The 25,038-nt window shown below is 43.1% G+C and overlaps 2 protein-coding genes and 1 long non-coding RNA gene across 5 annotated transcripts; 1 reads left to right on the forward strand and 2 right to left on the reverse strand.

Moving 5' to 3' along the window:
• Window positions 1-3,950: 3,950 nt before the first annotated feature.
• Cox20 (cytochrome c oxidase assembly factor COX20) lies at window positions 3,951-8,745 on the forward strand. 3 transcript variants are annotated; one of them, XM_006974210.4, is made up of 4 exons: window positions 3,951-4,102; window positions 7,754-7,868; window positions 7,955-8,018; window positions 8,521-8,745. In XM_006974210.4, exons 1-4 carry the CDS (start codon window positions 4,034-4,036, stop codon window positions 8,654-8,656), a joined length of 384 nt encoding a protein of 127 aa, XP_006974272.2. In that variant the 5' UTR covers window positions 3,951-4,033; the 3' UTR covers window positions 8,657-8,745. The 3 variants fall into 3 exon arrangements, with proteins under 3 accessions (XP_006974272.2, XP_076404160.1, XP_042114630.2); XM_042258696.2 differs by lacking the exon at window positions 3,951-4,102 and adding an exon at window positions 4,897-5,040; XM_076548045.1 differs by lacking the exons at window positions 3,951-4,102; window positions 8,521-8,745 and adding an exon at window positions 4,894-5,040 and having other exon boundaries at window positions 7,955-8,220.
• Window positions 6,998-11,472, reverse strand: LOC143267840 (uncharacterized). The gene is made up of 2 exons (XR_013043446.1): window positions 9,778-11,472; window positions 6,998-9,316 (listed from the first exon to the last, which is right to left on the reverse strand). It is a non-coding gene; the product is annotated as an uncharacterized LOC143267840 (long non-coding RNA).
• A 3,568-nt stretch (window positions 11,473-15,040) lies between these two features.
• Hnrnpu (heterogeneous nuclear ribonucleoprotein U) lies at window positions 15,041-24,436 on the reverse strand. Its single transcript, XM_076548044.1, has 14 exons — window positions 23,587-24,436; window positions 22,623-22,734; window positions 22,461-22,534; window positions 20,516-20,655; window positions 20,062-20,161; window positions 19,553-19,665; window positions 18,837-19,100; window positions 18,574-18,693; window positions 18,024-18,152; window positions 17,759-17,927; window positions 17,323-17,577; window positions 16,881-17,062; window positions 16,590-16,661; window positions 15,041-16,139 (listed from the first exon to the last, which is right to left on the reverse strand). Exons 1-14 carry the CDS (start codon window positions 24,224-24,226, stop codon window positions 16,086-16,088), a joined length of 2,424 nt encoding a protein of 807 aa, XP_076404159.1. The 5' UTR covers window positions 24,227-24,436; the 3' UTR covers window positions 15,041-16,085.
• Window positions 24,437-25,038: the final 602 nt, after the last annotated feature.

Below are 25,038 nucleotides of genomic sequence, written 5' to 3' on the forward strand. Positions count from 1 at the left end.
AGCTCACACAGCTACAGTCATCTGATTTTTTCAAAAGATTTCCTTTATTTGTATTTTGGTGTTAGTGGAGGCCAGAGGAGGGTGTCAGAGGAGGGCGTCAGATCCTGAGAACAGCAAGTCATCTCTCTAGCCTCGGCTACCTCTTTTTCACACTGGAGATAAGACAGCCTCTTCAACAAAAGGTACTGGGAATACTAGAATGAAAAGAGCTGTCTGGTCTACCAAAACTACATAGTGAGATCCTGTCTCCAAAAAACAATAAATAGGCAGTTGATTTGAACAGACAGTAAACACAGTGGAAAGCATAATCCATAGACTCGACCAAGCAGAAAGACTATCAGGGGATGAAGAACAAAGTTGATTAAATACTGCATTCAACAGCAACAAGGAAAAATAGGTAATGAGTATGACCACATGGTTCAAGCATTCTAGGCTATGATCAAGACATCAAATCTAAAAGCCGCACAGTGGTGGAGCACACCTTCAATCCCAGCACTCAGATCTCTGAGTTCAGATCTCTGAATAGTTCAGATCTCTGTAGGTCAGCCTGTCTACAGAGCGAGTTCCAGGACAGCCAGGGCTACACAGAGAAACCCCTGTCAAGAAAAACATAAAAAAGAGAGAGATTGCAGCTAGAAGCTCACACACACACACACACACACACACACACACACACACACACACACACACACACACACACACACACACGGCTCAAATCTAAGAATCTGCAGCTAGGAGCTCACACACATACACTTAAAGGCATAGAGAATTTACTCAATGAAATTTTAACGAATTTCCCAACAAAATTTCTTGTGTGTAAATGTCTATTTCTAGAGAAATAATAGACATTCACACACAAGAACACTCAGGACTCTAAATAAACATGACCAGAGACGAACCTCTCCACAACACATCATCAAGATGTCAATATACAAAGCAAAAAACAGTATGAGGAGCTGGGGGCAGGGGAAGGGGGCATGTAAACTCAGCTAAAAAGGCAGAAACATACAACATCAAATCTCTTACTAGGGGGCTGGAGAGATGGCTCAGAGGTTAAGAGCGCTGACTGCTCTTCCAGAGGTCCTGAGTTCAATTTCCGGCACCCACATGGTGGCTCACAACCATCTGTAATGAGATCTGGTGCCCTCTTCTGGTGTGCAAGGTTACATGGAGGCAGAATGTTGTATACATAATAAATAAATAAATCTTAAAAAAAAAATCTCTTATTAGGGACTCTCAAATCCAAGAAAGCAGAAGATGTATTTCAAGCCCTCTAAAATAAATAACTGCTAACCCAGAGTGCTATATCTAGCAACAGTGTCTTTTAAAAAACTATATGGGGGGGGTACAGATGGCTCAGCTGGTAACGGAGCTTGCTGCCAAGCCTGACGTCATGCACACCATGGGACGTGCACTAACGTACACCAAGTGCACACACCTGCAAGTAAATAAATACTTTTTAAAAAACTATGAGAGAATATGTTGGCAGATGTGACCCTTCAGGAAAAGTTACATATTTGAAAACTGAAAAATTCCATCAACAAGATTAGCAAAGCAACTGAACTAGAACAGCCATGCAGCGTTTGGATAGAGCAGCTGTGAATTAAGAACACCATCACAACTATTGATCCATTGAAGATGGAAGCCAAGACTTCACTCATGTTAAGCACATGTTCTACTATGGAGCTACAGCCAATTCTACGGAAGTGCACAAAAGCTTTGAAAAGTTGAGTCTTACGAAGAAAGTAAGTAGGGGTTGGTGAGACAGCGCAGCAGCTTGTTGCCTAGCCTGAAGACCTGAGTTCGATTCCTATGACCCACATGACAGAGTGTAGTAGGCTACTGAACTACAGTTACGCCATCTCATCAAAAGATTCCTAAGAATACTAAAACTATCTTGGTAAACTGGTCTCTGGACTAGCCATATAAATTCCTAAGGAAAACTGGTCTCTGGACCAGCCCAAATTCCTAAACAGTATGACCCTGAGCTAAAGGCTAACTGCCTGCCGATTTAACTTACCTCTCTGCTTTTGTAAACAATTGCTTTCTGCTATATCACAACTGCACTCATTACAGGAAAAAATTTCAAGAATGACCAAAGGTAGAAACGAGAGTGCTGCCCACAGGGCAGGCCCACTACAATCACACAGAGATAGATGAGTGTAAAAAAGATGTTTACAATAAGTTGGGGGCTGCACTTTTTTTTCCTGTCTTTCTCACTTTTTTTTCTTTTTTTTAATAATTTTTTATTTTTTTATTTTATTTTACAATACCATTCAGTTCTACATATCAGCCACGGGTTCCCCTATTTCCCCCCCTCCCACTCCCTCCCCTTACCCCCAGCCCACCCCCCATTCCCACCTCCTCCAGGGCAAAGCCTCCCCCTGAGGACTTCCATCAACCTGGTAGACTCAGTCCAGGCAGGTCCAGTCCCCTCCTCCCAGACTGAGCCAAGTGTCCCTGCATAAGCTCCAGGTTTCAAACAGCCAACTCATGCAATGAGCACAGGACTTGGTCCCACTGCCTAGATGCCTCCCAAACTGATCAAGCCAATCAATTGTCTCACCTATTCAGAGGGCCTGATCCAGCTGGGGGCCCCTCGAGGCTGCACTTTTTACCCCATATATTCTGGCAGGTTATGGTAGGTTTTCAAATTTGCGTATGTGTATTAACAGTCCTAGCTATCAAACTCCAAAGAAGGCCCTGGGTCGGCAAATACCCTCCAGTGAGTTCTTTATCAATTTGTTTCTTGAGACAGAGTCCCACTCTGTAGCTAGCTTTGAAATCACAACAATCACAGAAATCACTACTCTCTCAACCTGAGTGATGGGATTACAGGTGGGAGCCAATATAGCCACACGGTATTTTAAAGGACTGAATAATTTATGTATTCGTGCAATAATTTTAACTAAGAAAAGGAAAACAGTTTGGAAAATCACAACAAACTGCTCTTTTCCTTTGTGAACTATAGTTCCCAAGGGAAAAAAGCCACACACCCACATTCACCTCCCTCCTGAGTTAAAAATTCTACAAGGCCGATTGATTTAACTGTGATAGTAGAGACCTGGAATGCTGCAGGCCTGGAGCCAAAGCATCTTAGGCTATCCTTAGCCTCCTTAATAACCATTCACCGCCCACTTCTATGTTTAGCCACACATCCTTGTGACTGTCCTTTCAGAATGTACGAACAGAACACTAGTTTCCACCAATTCCAAAGACTAAGAATGTCATCATATAAAATCGAGAGCCGATAGCCAGAGATATCCCATAAAAGGCCTACCTGATGTTTCCATTTGTTAACATATAAACCTCATAAAACTATTGTTGAATGTGGTTTGGGGACAGTCTGATTCCATGTTCTTGGGCCATGGTCACTCATATTTGGCTCCAGAATAAACTCTATTCCCTTTGAGGTGCAATTGGTTTTCTTCATCTACACTTTCAGGGAGAAGAAGAGGTGACAGCTAATTGTGTTACTTTTCACTCTCAATTGTTAACAAAGAAACTGAATCTTATGCAATTTTGTTAAATTAAGAACCTGTAATATAGCGAATCCACGAGAACATCCAACATAAGTGAAATGGACTCCGAGTCGGTCTACTCTAGCAACTTCTCAGTCATAAATAAAACTGGAAAGTTATTTCCTCGGTACTTTTCCAGTTATGTCCTCTACAGCGCAATTAGGGGTTCAAAAGAATTCCTCTCTCCTTTATGGAACATTACCACCTTAACTATTACCTTCCAGACAAGAATTCAAAGCCTGGCTAGCCAAGAATTTCAGCAGAGCATCCCAATGCCGTCAACACAGCGGTTCCTTTTATATTCCCTAGAGCCCTTTCCACTTTTAAACTGCTGTGTCTTAAAAAAGAACTTAAAAATACAAACTCTACCACGCGCAAACACAGAGACTATAAAACCGCTGTTCCACCCTGGGATCGTCGGGCAGCGGTTCAAGAGCATGGAGAGGCTGGTCGGGGTGGTGTCCCCTCGGCCTGTGCAGCACGCTGCGTCAAAGGCAGCATGACTGTGCACAATGCCGGGCCGGAGCGCCTTCCGGGGAGGACCGATCGGGACGGAAGAGGCCACATCGGGAGCTCCAGAGGTAAACAAAGGGGGCGGCCGCGGGCGGGACCCAGGACTTCGGCCCACAGCGGCGTCGCTACCGCGGCTGAACTGGCGGGAAGTCAGGCCCGCCGACCCGCCCGTCCCGGGCCCGCTCCCGCTAGGTCGCCGTCGCGTGGCCCCGCGGCCTCCCTCCCTCCCCCTCCCTGCCGGCGGGAGACACGCGCAGCCTGGCGCATGTCCCTTAGCGAGCGGCCGCCTCCATTTTGTCCCGGGTCTCCTCCAGGCGAGCCGCGTGCAGCTATTTTTAACCTCCTCCGTCTGAGGGCGGGCGGGCGAGCGGGAGGGAGGACGGGCGGGCGAGCGGGGAGGGGCGCGGGTCTGCAGCGCCCGGACGCCGCCGCGAGGGACACAGGCTGGGGCCGCGGCGGCTGCCAAGGTCACCAGAGCCAGGACAAAGGACACGTAGGGGACGCGGCCTACGGAAGCAGGGCTAGGCGACTTCCGGCAGCGCGCGGGCCGTCAAACCCCGGACTCCCGCCCTCTCGGAGGACAAAGCGGCGCCCAACGCGCGGCCCCGGCCCCGCCCTCGGCGCGCGCCCGGCGCCCGGCCCGGGGGCGCGCACAACGGTCGGAAATGGCGGTTGAGGCGGAGGCGGGGCTGGGGGAAGGCGAGTCTCGGCTCTCCCTGCCTCGGGCGACCCCACTTGGCGGGACGGGAGCCGGTGGCGCCTCTCCAGGTTGCCGCCTCGCCCCTGACGGCCGGTTTCGGGGCTGGGAAAACTGTGGACGGCCCCACGGAACAAAGGAGGGGCCGCGGAGGGCTGCGGCGCGGGCACGGGAAGGCTCCCTAAGATGGCGGCCGCCGCGCGGGAGGGTGGGCGGGGCCTGCGGCTTCCGTCGCGGGCCCGGGCGGGGCGGGGCTGACGGCTGGCACCCATGGCTGCCGCGCGGGAGCCCCAGGAACCGGAGAGGAAGGTAAAGCACGCCGTGGGTCACGCGGGGGAGGGCGCCCGGGTTCTAGTCCTACCCCCATGGCCGTGAGCTGTCCCAGCGGCCCAGTCCTCCCATCCCGCATGTGAGTGTCCCAATTGCCAATTGATTCAGGTTAGCGAAGAGCAGACCGGCAGGATCGGCATGAGAACGGCGACTAATCCCAACCTAGCACCGCCTTATACTTTGGTAGTAGAGAGGTCATGAGAATTTTCCCAAGAGCTGGGCGAGGTGACACGTACCAGTAATCTCAGCACTTAGGAGGCTGAGGCAGCATGAGTTCTAGGCCAGCCTTGGCTAATGTGTCAGTCTCCTTGCATAACATACAAGCAAGCGTGCACACTGAGGTAGATTCCCTAACCCATTGAGTATGGCATGTATTGGGCTCTATTACCAAAACGGACAGTCCTTGCTCTTTAAGAAGTTGAACAGCTATACTTCACAGAATGGCTGTGAGCAGATAGGTGTGCCCGGAGTGGAGAATGTGATACAAAGCTCGTAGCAGAGCATATGGGCCTTCCTTGGTAGCAGTGGTTACGATTGCCTTCCAAGTAAAATCAAAAGCTCATGGTGCAATGTCTAAAAGATGTCACCAGATACATTTTTATGAATTAAAGAGATCTAAACTATTACTTTTGGAATGATAGTTTGGTAGTACAACAAAGGTAAAACGTGGTTTGCTTCAAGACTAGACTACGTCACGTAGACTTGCAGCAGCTTCATGTGGATATGACAAAAACTTTGAAAATACTTATCAGCTTACAAAATGAATAAGCACAATGAAGTTTCACTAACAGGGAAGCGGGTAAATAGCCTTTAGTTGGAAAACTTGAGCCACGAGGAAGAAACGTTAAAACTACCTAAGAGGGCACATCCAGGCCAGTGGAATAACAAGCCGACATTACTGTAAATTGTTCCAAATGAATGCTGACTGAAATGAATTCTAAGTGTACATATCTTGCAAGGCCTTGCCAGCAGTTATTACCCTGCCATGCAGGTGCTGTTTAGAGGCCCTTTAGGTGGTGCTAGTAATCTTGCCATAAAAGGGAACAGAAGTGGTAACTTGTGCTGCAGGCTGCAGGAATATATTAAGAACTCCCCACAGTCCCCGATAAATTTGGTTGAGGATGTAAAGAAGAGTGGTGCTAGTGAGAAGGCTCAGCACACCTCCTGATGAGACAGAATACAACCCCTAGAAACCTTAGGGCAGGACCACCACCAACCAGCTACTGTCCTCTAACATCCCCGCCCCAAGCACCCATCCTCCTTCAGGAGGCAGGACTCTGGTAAACACAAAAGGGTTATTGGGAAAACCACAGGGGACTCCTCAGTGGAGAAGCTTAAGGCCAGGTGTGACCCTTTTGCAGCGCCACTAATGTTCTCTTTAATAGTTGTTTTATTTGCATGTATGCCTGGGGACCAAGTGTCCCCTGAAATTGGAGTTAAGGGGATACCAGGCAGCTTGGGATAACCTGTTCCCTCAAGAACAAACAGCCTGGGCTGAGCCAGCCCAAGTATACTCCAACTGCATTGAGAGCTTTGATACTATCTACATTTCATCTGAACTGTCTGAGCAAAATAAGTTGCAGTGCTTATCACAGGAGGGCGTCCAATTGAAAAGGTCTGGATTAGATTAAGGGCATTGGTGATACAATTTCTTGACACTCGAGTTCCCATCAATAGCACTGACTCCATTCCATGATGTCCTGGATGCAAAGGAATGCTGTAACTCCCCCCCCCCATCATTCTTCTGCTACAGCAAGCCATTTCTAGGGAATGAGGGGTGTTCAGTGTCTCCAGTTTAGGGCAATGAATCCCCCACTAAGTCATGACCTACTTTTTATGTGATCTCATGGCGAGACATTTTCCAACTCTGTATGGGAAGGGAAGACAGCCCACAAAGCTTGGTGTGTGATACAAGCAAAAACAAACAGAAACCATCTTGGAAAGCATACTTTTACTTTAATGAGAATCAAGTCACATTTCATCTTCAAGCAGATCTTGAGCCAAAGGAGTAAGACAGGTGAGGTTCAAGCCCTCCCCCCCATTTTTAAAGGACCTGACCTGCCTTTTACTTTTGCTCTTTTCCCCCAGTCATCACTCCCATTGTAGGTACCATGTCTTATGCAATCCTCTAGCTGCACTGAATGGCATTGTAGAAGTCATTCAGTTATCCAGACTTGTTTTCCAGTGCTGGGATCCAGCACAGAGTGTCTTCTTTAACACATGCTACATTTCTAAATTGCAATATTGATATTGCAGTTGTGCTTTTGAGACTTTTAATTCTGGAGCTCAGACCAACTTCTGACTCAACAGCAGCCCTCTTGCTGCAAGTTTCCCGGATTGCTGGGATGACAATCACAGACTACAAGGTGTCAGGCTAAGAATATCAAAACTAAACTCCGTTTTTTTCACCCCATCCTTGAGCCAGTGAGTGGCAAATATCCTTGGACAAATATTTGGTTACTTTATACTAGAAGTCAAATACATACAACCATATTAACTATTTCTTGCAATTACTATGTTCACCCAGAGTGAATTTTAAGTAGCACTATATTCAAATGTATGGATTCCCAAAACGATAAATTAGATATAGCACACTAAGCAGGTATCTAATAAATGGTGATGTTTATAGTAGTACTTTAACTCTTAAAACTATTTTCTTGTTCAGTCTAGGTTCTTTTTCATTTTATCCTAGACCTTTAAGCTCCTAGGAATTTTAGATGTTGAGAACATTCCATGTGCACGAGAATCTATACTCTATGGCTCATTAGGATCTGTTGTGGCTGGACTTGGACATTTCTTAGTGACCAGTGAGTATTTCTCCTATAGAACATTTCTGTGGTGAAACATTTTCTCCATAGAACATAATTGTACTGACCACGCTTCTTTTTGACAGGTAGAATTAGAAGATCATGTGATGTTGGAGTAGGAGGATTTATCCTGGTGACTTTAGGATGCTGGTATGTTTGCTGGATATTCCAGAAAATTCAGATTTCTTTTGAGACAGGGTTTGTGTCCTGGCTCTCCTGGAACCAGGCTGGTCTTGAGCTCCCAAGTGTTAGGATTAAAGGTGTGCATCGCTACCACCTTCAGAAATCATTGGTGGGCAGGTGTTTTCTCTGTGCTCCTGCCTCCTCCCCTCCTGAGTGCTGCTGGGATTAAAGGCATGAGCCACCACACTCACTCAGCTAAGCAGTTATTTATCAAAATCTATCCTATGACTGTTCAATGTTTGAACAGATGAATGGCAGAATAATCATGTTCTACAACAGATACAATTAATCTAAGGTGACATAAGTTTACATTTTATGTACTTATTTTTTTTAAACATTTGTATTTTGAAAGAACACCTTTAAATACAGCTTCAGGTTAGTCATTTTGGAAATCTGTATAAAACTACTTAAAATCCCTTATGTTATTCATATAGGAACTAGTAATTTATTCATTTTTCCTTCTTACAAGGTTCCATTGTAGGTATAATTTTGCTAAGCAAAGAATCCAAGAAAGAATTGCCAGAGAAGGAATTAAAAATAAGATTTTATATGAAAGCACCCACCTTGATCCTGAAAGAAAAATCAAGAGCAATGACAGCAACTGAGCAACCTTGAGCTTAGAAACCCAGAGAACTACTCCTTTGGATCAACCACAAATGTCTTATTGTATACAATAAAAAAACTCTTAAATGTGTGTGAACTGCCTTTGTGTCACTTGCATGAGAACCTTTTCTGGTCTTGGACGCCAGTACAGTATGCTTGTTATACATCTGTCAAATGCAATAAAACAAACAGAATGAAGGAGAAATTGTAACTGAACAAGCCCATTACTGGTCCTATGACTGTTACGATGACCTGAAGAAATGTCTGAAACTATTTTGTTCTCCATCCATCCTTAAACAGGAAAGATTGTTTTCCTTTTGATCACCATGAAGGCCAGGGTACAGACTTGTGTAACTACCAGTCAATAACGGTTTGTACACATGTGCTACTAAAAGTTTTCAGCTGTAGCCACCCTAGGACTTAGCCATTGATAAGTGAGTTTGCAGCATGTCAATGGTTAAATGGTCAATCTAGTATTCTAACAAGCTGTGTACACAGTGTTCTTATGCTCTCTACTAACAATTGCTGATTTAAGTTCTCCTAGCTTTCTCATACTGCAGTTGTATCTTACCGTGAAAGAGAAACCTCTCTTGGCTGCTAACATTTCCAGTATCTTCGATACTTACAAAGTGCAGTTTCACACAGCAGCACAACTGGAGAAACTGGATAAAAAGAGCCACAAAGCTTTTAGTTTTATTGACTTGCCTGCAACATGCCATTATATATACTTCCATGAGCACTAATGTTTCTAATCTTGTACTTTGACAGTCTCTCTCTGCAAGCATCCCAGTGTTGGTATTACAGGAATGAATTACTATGCCCAGCTTAATTCAACCTGTCATCCCATCTAAACAATGACAACTGAGACCTCCTGCACACCACAATTTCCATGTTTGCCAGAAACCTTTGGTAACTTTCCATTTTCCTCAGAAACTGGGTGTGCAATCTCCTATAAAAGGTGACTTTCAGTGGGCCACAGCCTATGTACACCACACCTACGTTTCCCAGGCATAATTTTGAGTTCCATTGTTGTGTCTTTACTAGGTCAAGTCTAAGCAAGACACCATACCATGTCCATCCCAATCCAAACTCTTACACTGCAAATATTTAAAACTCAACTTACCTTCAATGACCTCTCTGCTCACTGCTTCTTCACTGTTCAGATAATCCGAATTTCATACTAGGTGATATAGCAGTAGGTACTAGCTAAATAGCTGGTTAAAATAGAATTGTAGTGTTAGTACTGTTTTGAAGTTTTTTTGCTAGTTTTATCTACCAATCCTAGGCTGTTTTTATTCCTTTCTCCCCTCCCTCAACCCCTCCCTCTTTGACTCCTTGGCTTTTCCATCTCAGTAAAAGGACCTCAGGGAAATTTAATAGAACAGCTTTTTTTCTAGACTTGTGACTTCCTGGCTGAATTTGGCAACAATAATCTCAACTATGCTAAAACCAGTATTTGATTTGCAAGCATCCTTTTAGTCTACGTACCTCTAACTCCATCGGTGGTTTCCCTTTGCTTCGATTATATAATGCGGAGGTCTATATAATAAATTCAGGATTCCTGTTTATGCACTTTTCAGGAAAGAGCTAAGGATCAAATAGGGTTTGAATCCTTCTAATTCCTAGATAAAAATCTGTGACAGGTGTCAAAGCACCCCTTTAAAAGTCATGTTAAATATGCACTATTCTTTGGGTACGCAGACCTTAGTAAGTAGGAAAATTAAACAATTTCTATAATTCTGACTTATAACAGTCCTCTAGAATCAATTTTGAAGCAGCTTAATGGTCTTAATTATATCAGGTCAATATAATAGCCAGTATCCACTACTACCACCCAAATACTGGTATTTTTTTATGCATCTTAACATTAATCCTATTTTTAAGTATTTTGAGAAAACAAAGCTGTTGCAACAAGAATTAGGGAGATAGTTTTCAATGCATTAATTACAGTTTAAGTTTATAGAATAAGCACTACTAGATAAAAAGTTGTAAAATCCTATCTAAGCCTCTCCACGTATGCTGGATAAGCACATGTGGCTGCAAATATTTGGGTTTTTCAACTATACCCTTCCAGTTTCTAGTAAGACATTGACAAAGATTTTACGGTTACCAGCTGGACAAGATTTCTGTTGTTCACTTTAAGTGTAGAACAATGTAACCTTTAAGTACTGTTATCTCTAAAGCACCTGTTTATGGCACACCACTGGAAGACTAATCTGCATGTACTGATAGATTTTCCAGAGCAAATGCTTCTATACCATGTGAAAACATGCATTGCCAGTGAAACTTAATGCCCATTTACAAGTTTTTCTGCACCTTTTTCTCAAATGAACCATGGTCATAAACCCTTGAAAGCCATTAGGTTGCCTTGAGAGTGCAGCTATTTTTGCTGCATAAACCCATATCATAATTGAAAGCAAGTCCTCCCATTGATTTCACTTAGATATTATAGTTTATATATATATTTTATAGTAAATGCCTCAGGAATGGCGCAACCAAAGTTCATACCAAGTCTCCCATTAATTTTAGCATCTTGTAGGTTTCAGTTTACTTCATTCAGATCTAATTTTGGACCTCTAAACCTGGTATTACTAGTGTCAAGACAGAAATTTGGTAAGCAAAGGCAGAAAGTACCCTAAAGGTCACTGTTTTGCAATAAATAAGCCTGAGGGTAACAAATGTCTTAAAAACTTAAGACTTGGGTCAAGTCCTTAAATGTATTCCTGTAAACCTATGCAAAATTTGTCAATTGCCAAACATTTCACTCCTGATATAAAAGGCAAAATTAGAAAAGATCTTTAAAGATGTATCCTGTCCACTTGGTTGCCAATAGCTTTGTGTAAGGTAATCCTGGAAACCTGGCATAACTGGTAAACATACAAGCAGCAATTAATTTGAATACCTATTAGAATCACTGGAACACATTTAGTTGGGCCCCCTTTACTCTTCACACAGCACAGTCACATGGACAGACTAAGAAAAAGGAGATGAAATTTAAATCAACACATTGTTTTTATTACTAAGCTGCAAGAAAACTGAAGTATGCTGGAACCTTTGATTCTTGTTACTTGTCCATGATTCTCCCATCAACTAGCTAGCTACTTAGCTGTCTATGTAAGTATGCTTCTAATACTTGAATTCATACCAAATTTTGGTCTATGGCTTCAATTTTTGTCAGTACCAACTTTTAGGTGTCCAAGTGTAGGATGGTTTTTTTTTTTAAAGTGGGTAAACTCTTTTCTGTAGTCTTACCCAATGGGATGATCAAAGGAAAGCAAGCCAACACTTCAGAGTTCAGCTGTTAGCTCACACAAACCTAAATCCCAGACTAACTTAGAGGTTGAATATGGCATTATGCCACTGCCAAACAAGGTGTTCAAAAGTGTCAAAAGAGATGGCTGGAACCTTTCTAGAGGACAGTTTTCCAGAATACACAGTACCCTAAAATGTCATTCATGACCCTGAATACAGTACCCTCCCCATACGCAGGCCCAGCTGTTCAAAAGGAAACTCTCCATCCCACTTCTCTTGCTATGCTAGTATATACTAAATTTTGGCATACAGAACTTTCCCAAGCTATTAGGCAGATAGGTGACTACAAACCAATGTCCTGGTAACAGATTACTGGCCTAACATTTATCTTCCACACCCATTAGCCATACTGGCACTGGGCTTGTAATTATAAATTAAGATGTTTCATTTTCTAAGTAATCAATCTTGGGGAAAGATGATCCCTGGTTCTAACCACTATTCTACACCAAAACTCAAAAGGTGCATACTCCTTTCAAATCAGCACTATACAGAGATTGCACCCAAGGGCTTTGGAACAAAAGGTTAGTGACAAGGATTAAGGAGACAAAGGCCACTCCAACATGAGTTAGCCAAAGTTCTTTGAATACTTGTCTTTTACAAGCATGTACCCATACTAAATAAGGAAGGGAAAAAACAACAACAAAAAACAACCTAGGTACTAAAAACTTAGAAAGTACTAACTGGCTAGGCTTTTCCATCTTTATATATTAAATGCAAACTACAAATCATGCAAGGAAAAGGCTTCCTAGGGAGAGCTACTGAGTGTTTTAGACAAGCCACAAAGCTATTATTCCATCATCTGTGGCTTATAATAAGTCCTTTCAAGTGACCTTAGGCTAGCTCTACCCTCAATGGATAGGTATCTCTAACCACACAGGGTCTTTAACAATCTTGGCTTAGCTACTATTACAACAAAAAAAGTTACAACTTCGCAGTTTCCAAACATCACTTCCAATTCCAAGGTACCCTTAAATATTCTAATATAGAAAAAAAATTGTCTCAAACCATCTTATCAATTTTACTAAAAACACTTCAGGTAAATTATTTTTTTCATATCTTTCTAGGGAAAACAACTGAATGAATACTGGAATGTAATCTGCCACAAATTCTGTTCACTTTAATAAAAATATATATATTACATTTATGTAAAAAGGATATTAGGAGTTTTAAGCTTATTCTACATTTTTTCAAAAAAAAATTATATTCACGCTGATGTACATACACAACTAGGCTTTTACATCCAACTATATACTACCTAAAAAGCTATTCAAGTATTTTTGTGCAGTGTAGTCTATTCTATTAGACTCATAATTACATTAATGAGCAAGCTTAAAAAAAAAGTCATCAATTCCCATTAACAGGAAACCTTAAATACAAAGTTAAAAATACCGAGTTTCCTAGAATAAATCTAAAAATTGCTTTTAGGCTAAGTAAGCCTTCTTAGTCACAGCCAAGGTCCTCAATATGTACTGTGTTCCCATCAGAAACTTCTGAGACCATACCAAGTTTGTTCTATCTTGTATACCTTTACATTTCCTTGCCAGTAATCTACACTATTTTCCTAAATACTAGTGTTGACCAACTCCACTGCCTTTAAGTACTGCTAAGCAAGTGCTCTACTCTACCACTGATCTACAACTGTAGCCACGCCACCTTCCCCCCTCCCCCACTTTTGCTCAGCAGGCATTGGATTTCATTAACTTTCTACAAAAGTACTTTTTACTGAAGGGAAAGGAGTACCTTTAAAGGGCTCTCACTATGAAACATATAGCCCAGGCTTGTGGTAAATTTTCTGCTCCTTTGTAGATAGATTCATGACAAGTCTTTGCTGCTATGCTCAGCTTGATTGAAATTATGTCTTGAACCAAAAGCAATCTCCTGGTTTTTTCTAGTCAACATTTGTTTCAAAACCAGTGTTTCAATTTTGTTTACAACTGGGCATACTTTAAGTCAATTCTTTCCTTCAGGTCTGATTTTGTATGCCTTCACTCTTTCTCAACTACTTAAGAGAATTTACAAGCATAGATCTAATTCTTAGTGTAGAGACTACTCCCACAAAGCATTTTATTTTTTTCCCTGTCTGATATTTTGGGCTACATATACATCAAGTCCTACTTTGTTAGTTGACCCTTTTTTCTCCTTTTGAGTCTCTAGTAAGAGGTCTATCTATACAAGGTTTTTGAAAGGCACAAATTAAAATATTAGGATCAACACTGATCTAAATTTAAGTTTTTTGAATTGTACCTCAGGTTAGGAATATAGTCCTAATAATGTATATATACAGCAGTTACTCATACTAGTAATTGCTAGCAGTAAGTTTACTGCTAGATACCTAGATGCCAAGATACCTTTTAGTGTTATTTCTATGGCAACTTGTTCTAAAACTAGCTGTAGCAATATCCACAAGTACAGTATAATAAACTTGTATTTTAAAAAACATCTGATTCAAAATACCTAAACAAAATCCTAAAGCAACCAGTAATATAGAAAACCTGAACTTACCAGAAGCAGGCTAAAAAATACTGGCACGCTAGACTAAATTCTAGTTTTAGTTCTACAGTTTGACTCCTCATTCCTCACTTCACATAGTGAGGCTCCTTTAGAAGGTTTAAGTGTTCTGTGCAAACCCAATAAAATTACAATTTGGGGATCTAATGTTATCAACATAGCTAGTTAAGTTAGCAGTATTGTGTAGTAGTGAAATCAATGACTAGCGGCTTGCATGATGGCTTCTAAAAGCATCTGTTCCCAAAGTTTCATGTATCATATGTATATAATCAGGTGAGGACAGCCATTCGCATTTTGTAAACATGATCAACTGAGCATTAACTTCTCCCATCCAGTACCTTTGCCCCTCATAAATGTTAAAAGCCGTCTTGGGGGGGGGAGGGGAAGGGAAGAATTCAGCTTTATATTATAAATCGTCAGTATACATTTAAGTTTTTAAAACCTAAATGTTCTAAAGTACAGAGTAAAAGAATAAGCTGTCCAGAAAGCACACACTTAATTTCTCCTCTTGGGAGTTGTAGTATAAAGGGATTTTGAACCTTGATGGCGAGAATCCCAAACAAGAGTAAAATGAATTCTTTTTATTGCAAACAAACGTCTAAATTAATTTCTCCACCCACTTTCTTTAGAAAGAAAAAGAAATCAGCAGGCTAAGGAGATACCCATTCAAGAACTGACATGATTAAAAGATATAAATGGGTGACTCACAATTTCATTAGCTTACAAAGATGGTGGAGTTAACTACTACAAGCACACTAGTTATACAGTATTTTGTGGGAGAAGGGCATACAGACATAGCTAACTTCATATAGATCCCATTAGACAACTGGATTTACAACAAGTTTTTTTTTAATAAGAAATGGGCAAAGCCAGCTTTCTTTTCAGAATCAAAATGCAGAACAAATGGAAAATTTTATGGTATTTAACCTTCACAAGTTTGAGCCTCCACATATAATGCAACCAAATTTACATTTTTAACAGCCCTTCTACATACACTCCATCTTCTCAACCTTGGTTCCAAATTTTATCTTCATTCCCAATTTTTCCAATTCCATTGTTAAACAGAAAAAAAGAATAGCCTTCCCGGTTTGTCAGAAATTTCCCTTCCACTATTACCCACCAGTTTACAGAGAGGATGGAGTGTAATATGAGCAGTACAGAATCTTATGCAATTCATGAGGACCTTAGTCCTTCCATGAATCTGGTTGCTAACATTGCTATTTTATTGTGACAATGACTCCCGACTGTTATTCTCTGTGAGAAATGGGGGAGTAAATGCTTAATAAAAGACACCAGGTACAAAGCAACATTTTACTTTTGTTGTGATAAAAAAAAAGTCACATTTTACAGATAAAATGTAGAACCCTGAAATACTGACACATTCTCTTATCGTGCACAATGCTGAGGTTCTCTTACGATTCACTTTAAAACTGCAATTAAAAATGTACAAAAAAGAAAAGAAAAAAAAAATCAACCCACAAAGCTTCTAAAAAAGGAACCCGCAGGCACTTCCTCTTGTGGAATGTTTAAAAAGTTAGCCTACTAAAGAAAACAGTCGACTTCTTGTGAAGGTTTTGGAGAAATATGTATCAGTTCGTTTTATTTGGGTATTCAATAATATCCTTGGTGATAATGCTGACTCCATGGCTTCTGACCCCAGAATTGCTGTAAGAGAAAATTTTGTTTTTAAAGAAAAAAACATCAATAAGCCACTCAAATTGTTTTTAGGAAATGACAATGATCTAATTCAGAGTAATTGCTGGAAACAAATTTATACTTGTCACACTTAATTTCTATCAGACCACAGACTTAGTTTTAATTTACCAATTATCCATATTATTTACCAATACACATTACAAAAAGAAACAAGACTTGGGGGTTAGTTTATGTAATTAAAACTATTAAAAAGAACCTTATAGTAAAACATATGTAGTAAATATTACTTTATCTCAAAACTGTTAACTCCAGCCTATCCATGGTTACAATTTATAACACAGTAATAGACAACTTGTTCTACTTAATATATATGGAACACTTCAATCCCTAAGAACTTCCATCTGAATCTTGTAAACATAAAGCACTATAATTTATGTAATCACTTAAGAAATTACTTACACCCTGCTGCCACTGGTTGTAGCCCTGAGATTGATTCTTGTAGCCACGATTGTTTCCTCGTCCTCTGAAGTTCTAAGAAAGGGAAAGAGATCTGTCAATGAAGAGCTCTGAAGCAAAGGTGGACACTTTTAAGGGGCATGCAGAAACCCTTTACACCCGTGCTCACTGACTGCTACTGTTAGTATATCTAAAAAGCAAAGATCAATGGACTAATTGTCTCACAACTACGTCAATGCCACCTACAACTTTCTAGGACAAATTATAGATGTCAGCATCTTTTGGAGTCATTACCTGGTTATAGTTCCCTCTGTTGGGCATTCCACCTCTGTTGTAATTCCCTCTGTTGGAGTAACCACCTCGGCCAGGAAAAACAGGGCCACGGGGATATGGATAGCCAATTCCCCCACTTCCACCACCGCCACCTCTCTGTGGCATATTGCCTCTCCTATTATATCCACCACGATTCCCAGGAGCTAAATGGAAGCAGAATTTAGTTTAGTTCTGCCATACAAGAGTTCATACAGTCAAGTTATAACATTAGTGAGAAACAACTAATGCCACTTTATCTACTTGTGTACCTAGCGTGAGTTTAAAATTATACACTACTTGTACATGGTAGCATAGAATTATCTAAGAAATTAACTTCCTACTTAGCTCTATTTCACAATCCTAACTGTAAGATCCTCAGCTCATTTTTAAATTTCAATTAAGCAGAACACTAAAATTAACTTGCCTCCGCCTCTGAAATTGCCCCCTCGCATATTAAATCCTCCACGTCCTCTGTGGCCACCACCTCTGTTGAACTGGTTCTTGCCACTCTTATTTTTATTGCTCTTCTTTGAGCCAGTGTTTTGCTTCTTCTCTGGTGGGAGTGCCTTTTTGCTCTCTTCCTTATATTGCTCCAAGAGCTTTTGGGCCTCTTCCTTCTGAAGTTCAACATAGGTTATTTCATCAAAGCATTCAGCCACCTCTGGCAGGGTGAAGTTTCCTACAGGGAATAAAGTCAGATTAAACTTATAGAACTACTATTATCTCTGAATATCTGTTATTCTGTCAACCAATTACAAATGTGAAACATTTCTATTTACCAAGATTAGTATCATCTCTAGAAGTACTGATGGTTAAGACACTAACACACAGACACACAGAAAGGAAAAAAAAATCCATGCCTTTCATTTTAAGGACAGCATGTTCTGGTAGGTCTTTCCCCTCTACTTCCGCTTTCTTCTGTGTCCTCTGCTTATAGTCTTCATCTTTTGGGCAAACTACAACAGCTTTTCGCTGGAAGCCTGCAAACAGGCACATTTTTCTCCTCTGGGCAGCAGCAGACACATTTGTCTTAAGGGGAAAAGTGAACAGTTAAAGACATTAATCTTATATCAATTAGCCTTTTTAAAAAAAAAAAAAAACAAAAACTTCAAAACTACTGCTTACCTGATCAAGAATAAAATTCCGCTTCTTGCGGGCAGCAATCTCAATAAACTTCCCCAGACACTGTGGGGCTCTCTGCAACAGTGTGTTCAGTTTTCCAGTATCTGCCATTTGCTTCTTAAAACCTGCCACCTACGAAAATGTTTTATTTTGTATACTTCAAGTTACATTTAATAAAAGTTTTAAACTACATACAGAATACCAGGTACCATTTTACAAGTAATTCAATTGCATCCTTTCATCATTGCTCCAAAAAGGGGGAGGGGGGCGGCTTTTCTCTTCAAATTGTTAAGAATTAACTTAGGCAGAGCAGTCACTGGAAGTTAGTTTCTTAAAGATTACTTAATATTCTATTTTGTTTTAGCAAAAATTCTACCCACAGATATTAATAATGAATGAAAACACAAGCCATGGTTAACCTCAGTTACTTTCTGAGCCCATTTATTTGTTATAGTGCTAAGATTAATGCCAGTATAGTGTGTACTAGTAGTACCTTCCCTCAGAATTATCCCTCCACTCTCTTCTAGACACTTTAAATTTCAGTTTTACTTACCATCATTTTGTCCATAATGGTATTTGTACCAAGAATGTTGTATTTCCCAGGATTTTCAGCTGCATGCTTAGTAACCCAGGTAGTTTTCCCAGCTCCTGGCAAGCCAATCATCATTACAACCTACAGTGGGGGAGGGGGCAAACAAATGATACTTTTACTCAATCATTCATCAGTAAGTATTAACAGTATTATAATCTACCCATCATTTAGCCTTGCTCACTATTATCAAACCATCAGCAGATACCACATTAAAAATAACTTACTTCACAATCCTTCTTCTCTTCAGGTCCCTTTGGTCCTCTAACTCGGTCCTCTAAGGGGACATTTTGGATAAAAGTACAGTCTTCAGGTATTGGAAAGTATGGCTTTTCCTTCTGACCAAAATTAAATTCAACTGCACAGTTATGGCAGAGAACATGTGGGAACAGTGGCCGGTCAGCAAGAACTTCCTTACTGATCTTGAAGGCAACACCAAGATCTTGTCCATTCTTCGCATAGGAGAGTTCAACTTCATCAGTTTCAAAGTTCTGTTGAACAGAATTTTTTAAAAACAGCTTGTAACTAACTTCAGAGCTTTCTAAACTTCAAGATACACAGAAGTTCATTCACGCTGCAGTTAACATAACATGTTTCAGGCCTTAGAGGATGTTTTTCGGGCCATTCTTATTTTTCTGTCAAAATGTGTTAGTGATCCTTGAAATGTCTTTTTCCTCAATTCAAGTGCTTTTGTTCCATGTCAAGTATATTCCTGTCACTAAACCTAGAGCTGGAGGCTGTTTCTTATCCACTCCCACCCTAAACTCAAGTTAGATGCCTCCTGCTGTGCTAAGATTTCACATGGCTGCCAGGTATCCAGATGCATACTCACACTTCACAGCAGGACCTGAGCCTCCTTTCCCAAGCCCCTCCTGTCTTTAACCCAGAACTAATCAATTTAATCACACTGATAGAATTTAATTTATAAATACAGAGAACTTACAGCAATGCATGTAATCACATCATTTTCATCAAACTTCTCTCCATAATCTTCTGTCTCACAGTTGCATGTTTTTATTCCTTTCAGTGAATACCCGTAAGAAAACTCTTCTTCACCTAAAAAGAAAAAACAAAAACTTAAAATTAGCGTCTAAACAGCCTAAAGACCCATCTCACCTATTTAAAATGTATGCTAAAAGAACCATTAGTGAGCAGACAAACTAAGAATCTGACAGATCTGCCTCTATACCAAATGCTTAAATGATTTACAGTCTGGTAGGATATATATTAAATTGACAGTTTACATGTCAAAAGTAGTCTATTTTAACCATCTTTAAGATTACAGAAGAACAAAGAAAAAGGAAAACTATCCTTGCCTGTACTTTCTAGCTGTAAAATAGTTAACACCAAATGGATAAAAATCAAAGCTTACAACACTTTCTAGATCTCATTTAATACTGTAACCAGATCCTAAACATTTATGCTTCCACAGCACTGAAATGTAAACTTTACCAAGCAACATTCCACTTGTAGTTAGTGACCAGCCAATCCGAACTTCATGTATGTCAATATCTTTTGTATATAAATGCCTTACTGGGATCTTCTCTGTTACCTAAAAATGAAATAACATGATTAGGCTGTAAAACAAGACCATCCCTTGAACTTATTTCATTTGGGCTATGGGCCGCCTTCTTCCACACTATTAATACAAAGAGAAAGCATCCAATCTTGAGCTAATCACATTCCTTCCCCCATTCAGAACTAAGTTGATATATGGCACTAACAAAGGTCTGAATTAATGTAGATTTAAAGGAATAGCCCAACATAAGTTACTGCTTTATATTCTGATATCAAAAAAATTTAATAGAAAACAGTCCCCTGAGACCCTGAGAAGACTTAAGAGGTCCCTTTGACCTGTACAACCAATCAATAGTAAGTTCCTGAGAAGTCACAAAATTCCATTTACCTTCATCTCAAAACAGACTTTGCCCTTTGACACACCATAAGATGCTCTTCCTCCAGCCCAAAGAAAAGCAAAACTCTCCATAGTAAGGGAAGAAGCACTGAGGCGGTCTCTTGATATTTTAAAATGCAGATCACAGTTATCTGAAATTATATCAAATGCCAAATTATTTTTGACATCCAATGTATTTCAGCTATGTAGACAAAATTTAGATGTTTCTCATATATTACTGCAGAGAACTTTTTATCATGCTTTTGTTCCTACTCTTATTTTGAGCCCCACTCCCACCAAGGCAGTCTTAATCGTGTACTAAAGTCAACTGCCAATTAATACCGAAGTTTGAAGTGCTTTAAGTATGTAAAATGATTGAGACAATGCAACATCAATACATACCTGCTCTGCTCTTTACCTTGATTTAGAGGCAAGCAGTAGAGGACAGCAGTGAAGCATGCCAGAACCAGGTAGAATTTACCAGTGACAATAAAAACTGAAGGGACGCCACCACCAAATATTTTAGGCGAGCTGCTCATCCTGTGCTTTGTAGACTAACACCAGGGTCCAGAACCTTAACTCATTTCTGAAAAGTTGGAAGCCAGCTCAACCCACAAACCTGGCTCTAAACAGTTAACGTGTAGCCTTTTAGGTCTGCTTTACCCAACCTGGTACAGTATCACAACTAGGAATTAACTGCTGCCTGGATTATACAAATCCAGTCTTTAGCCTGGCCATCTCTGGGTCACTAGAGCTCATTATGCACAGCGTCTCAGAATTCTCACTCGCCAACTGATGTTACATTAGAAAGCTGTTGGTTATTATTGAATTCATCTAGTTTGAAATTCTCAAGCTTTGTACATAAAATTCCTGGCTGACTGGATCTAGAAACTCTACTTCCTAAGTAGCAATGTTAACCACTCATTCCATCATGGCTAAAACACCTTGTGAATCCCAAAGTTCTTTACATTTCAGTAAACCACAAAACTTCCAAACCAGCTGTTTTCTCCTTTCTCTTTCTTCAAGACTTAACTGACTGTAAAAGGTATGCAGTCAGAAACCAGCCAAGTTTTACATTTAATTAACTCTCAGGACTCTGAACACAATTTATATAAGGAAACATGAGAATCAAGTTTTTAACCCCTTTCCACCCTGTGGAACCTTTAACTCTATTTAATGATCTATTTTTTTATTCTGTTCACACCTAACGTTAACATCCTTATCAAATACTAAACTAATAACGAACTTCCTGAAAGAATCAAAATACAAATCTGACAGCTAAAGCCCATTTCATGGTTTGCAATACTTCCTCGTACTCAATTGCAATCCAACTGGGTAAGGAGCATATTTACAGCGCTGCCACTGATACCATTCGCTGGTGAAGAAAGCTAGTGGCTCAGATAGCCCACTGCTGCTGCCCCAGGTCTTTGGAAGAAATCAACTTAGTTTGTTAAAGCAGCAGCTACTGAACTGGAATTGAGAACAGAAGAGCAGTTATTGAAAAGGTAATATTACAATCCTTAGAAGAGGGAATAGACTTGTGTGCTAATGGGAAAATCATTAGTAATTATTCAACTAGCCCAAATAGCTCACTTAAAAGTTCCACAGAAAAAAATTATCATATTACCTATCTAAGGACAAGTTACAGGCAGGTTTTTAAAAAACAAGTTTCTGAAAGCTGAACAAAAATCGGTATTAGTTTTATACATCCCTAAGTTTTGAGAACTTCCAAGTCATAAAAGTGTTACCCATTAGTAGAACTTGTAAAAAATACCAATACAACCTAAGTGGTGCTAAATATTAAACGACTGTAACCTGAACATGAGCTATTATTACCTTCCTGTTTTAAAACAAATCTCTAACGGGTTTTCTCTACTTTAAAGAGCACACTTTTCCTAACACTTAAAACCAAAATAACACTGCACTTAAAAAGAGCGGGAAAGTCCACTTCACTTACAAGTATCAAGACAAACCACTGTGTCATCGAAGTGTTCGTCTTCTTCTTCAACAGGTGGCTGAGGAGACTTGGCTCTGAAAGACAGAATTGTCTCCTGATACAGCTTTTCCCACCATGCATAAAGAATGGGTGAGACATGAAAACTAGGTTAGGATCCTCTACCTGCTGTACTTGTTTTCTTCAATGTACTCAAAATATCCTCGGCCATGATCTTCACGAGGTCTTTTAACACCTCTCTTTTTATCTCCTCCTTTCTGCTCTGTTTTGCCGTCTCCTATAACGACACACAACACCGCCTTAAGACATCGGGCCGCACACTAAATAGCGGAGAAAAGCACCCCTTTCTGTTTGGAGCCTCAAGAGCTATTACTGCTTTTCTCCCAGACTGGCCCGGTGACTTTGTAACCCACGCAACGAATGGGAATTTTAAAAACATACAAATACGTTCATCAGTCTGGAATTGGCGTGGAGACAGTGACGCAGTCGAAAGACGCGACTAATTCTGCCAGCCCCAGGTTCCGGAAAGCGTTTCAAGGATAAAAACCGCGCGGCGATGCGGCCCGGGGCCCACGTGCGCCGCGCCGCGCTCCGGCGGGGGGGAGGGGGAAGGGCGGCGTGGGCTCCCCTCCCCTCCCCCCTCTCCCCGAGCCCGCGTGCCCCGCCGCCGCCGCATTGTACTGAGCTTCCGCCCCACTCCCCGCGCCGGGCGCCTCCCGCCGGAAGTGACGTCACACCGAGCCCCTGCGCTCCCTTGCACAATACCGCGGCGCTGAGCCGCCAAAGCCCGCCCGCCCGCCCCGGGACCTTTCCCCCTCCCCCCCCTTTTCAGACATGTGCCTGAACCGCGCGCACGCAGCGCTCCAGCGGCCGCCGCTCCCGCCCGCCCGCCCCGGCTCCTCCCCCCCCCTCACCGCGGCAGCTGCAGCTCTCCCCCCCCCCCCCCACGACGCCCGACATACATAATGGAGGCGCCGCCGGCATGGCGAGCCGATCCTCTCGGCGGCCCCGGGCTTCCCCGCCCTCCCCCACCCCCCCCCCGATCCCGGCCGGCCTGGGGCACGGTCCCCACGCGGGCCTCCCGCCGCGCGCGCCCGCCCCGCCGCCCTCCCTTCCGCCGGCTCCTTACCTCCCGCCTGTGGTTGGCCCTGCCTCGCCCCGGGCGGCGCCACCGTCACCGCGAAGAGCGAGGTGGGGCCGCTGCTCTTGCCCGCGGCCTCCTTGCCGGCCCCGCGCTGCTGGGCGGCCTGCTGCTGCTGCTGCTGCTGCGCCGAGGCCGCCGCCGCCGCCGGCGGTTGGGGCTGCTGCTCCCCGTGGCCGTTCTCGTCGCCCGCGCCCTCTTCCTCGTCGCCCAGCTCGTCCTCCCCCTCCTGGAAGCCCTGGTCGTCGCCGTTCTCGTCTTCCGACGCCGCCTCCTCCTCCTCCATGGCTCCCGCGTCGGCCGCCCCCTCCGCCCCGTTCTCCTCGCCCAGCTCCATCTGGTCGCCGTCCAGGGCGGCGATGCCCTCCTCCTCCTCGTCGTCCTCGGCGCCGGTCGCGGCCTCCTGCTCGAGGCCCGTCCCCGAGCGCCCGGCCGCATCGCCCCCGAGGTCGAGGCTGCCGTTCCCGGGCTCCATGGCGGGGCGGCCGCCGGCTTCGTTGTCCAGCGCGGCCTGGAGTCGATCCATGAGATCGGCCTTGAGGCCCTTGTCGGAGAGGCGCCGCTTCTTGAGCTCCTCCTTCAGCTCCGACACCTTCAGCTTCTTGACATTAACAGGCGAAGAACTCATGGTGAGGGCCCCGGTTCCCCGCTGGCGGCTGGCTCCCTCGGCCTGTGGCGGCGGCGGCGGCGGCGGCTGGTCGGCCCGGGCGGCGGCTGCGGCTGGAGATGGCTGCGTGCTGCAGAGCGGACCCGCCTGGTGTCGAACGGCGCCAATTCCTTTCACCGAGTTCGCGAGGCGAGACGCGGAGACTCGCCCGGCGCGAGCGAGCACGCAACGTCCTCTCGCTGGGGCGGCGCCGCGCACGTAATATAGGCGCCCCGCCCCCTGCCGGGGCCACGCCCGCCAGCGCGCCTGCGCGCGCAGGCCCCGCCCCCGCCTCCGCCCCCGCCCCCACGGGGCGACCTCCGCGCTTGGGCCCCGGCCGCGCCAATGGAGGCTTCGGGAAGCCGCCTTTCGGTTAAACCGACCGGCCGCGGTGGCCACCGGCCTTTCCGGGTGTTCGCTGGCCGCGCTCCAGTGGCGGCTTCCCTCCACTGTCGCCCGGGGGAGGCTCTCCTCCACCCGCCCTCGGCCCTCACCTGGCATTTCCCACTCGAGGACGTCCTCCTTTCTTCCATCTTAGTTGGGCTTTTTTGTCTGTCCCTCCGGCTCTCGGTTTAAAAAGTCCTTCAAGTTTCCACGGCCGCCCCGTAGGGCACAAAGGAGCGATTGTTATACAGAAGCGCTTTTCTCTTTGTTTTGCTTTCCCTCCACTTAACTGCCGTTGAATTTTTACACGCCCTGCCTTTGCCAGTCGCACTTTTTAAGTTCCGCAAGGGCGAGGCCAGAGCGTTTCTTTTGTCTCTTCCATAACCAGTGGTGCAAGGCCTGGGGAACAG

This window comes from Peromyscus maniculatus, chromosome 11, assembly GCF_049852395.1.
Source record: "Peromyscus maniculatus bairdii isolate BWxNUB_F1_BW_parent chromosome 11, HU_Pman_BW_mat_3.1, whole genome shotgun sequence".
Lineage (NCBI taxonomy): Eukaryota > Metazoa > Chordata > Mammalia > Rodentia > Cricetidae > Peromyscus > Peromyscus maniculatus.

Excerpts from the sequence above, each read along its gene's own strand:
- Hnrnpu (XM_076548044.1), bottom strand. The coding sequence starts at position 24,226 with ATGAGTTCTTCGCCTGTTAATGTCAAGAAGCTGAAGGTGTCGGAGCTG. Across the intron at positions 22,535-22,622 it reads GAAGAAAACAAGTACAGCAG|AGCCAAGTCTCCTCAGCCAC; the intron begins GTAGAGGATCCT and ends TCTGTCTTTCAG. Across the intron at positions 20,162-20,515 it reads AAGTCTGTTTTGAGATGAAG|GTAACAGAGAAGATCCCAGT; the intron begins GTAAATGGAATT and ends TTTCATTTTTAG.
- Cox20 (XM_076548045.1), top strand. The coding sequence starts at position 5,002 with ATGGCTGCCGCGCGGGAGCCCCAGGAACCGGAGAGGAAG. Across the intron at positions 5,041-7,753 it reads CCCAGGAACCGGAGAGGAAG|ACCTTTAAGCTCCTAGGAAT; the intron begins GTAAAGCACGCC and ends ATTTTATCCTAG. Across the intron at positions 7,869-7,954 it reads TGGACATTTCTTAGTGACCA|GTAGAATTAGAAGATCATGT; the intron begins GTGAGTATTTCT and ends TCTTTTTGACAG.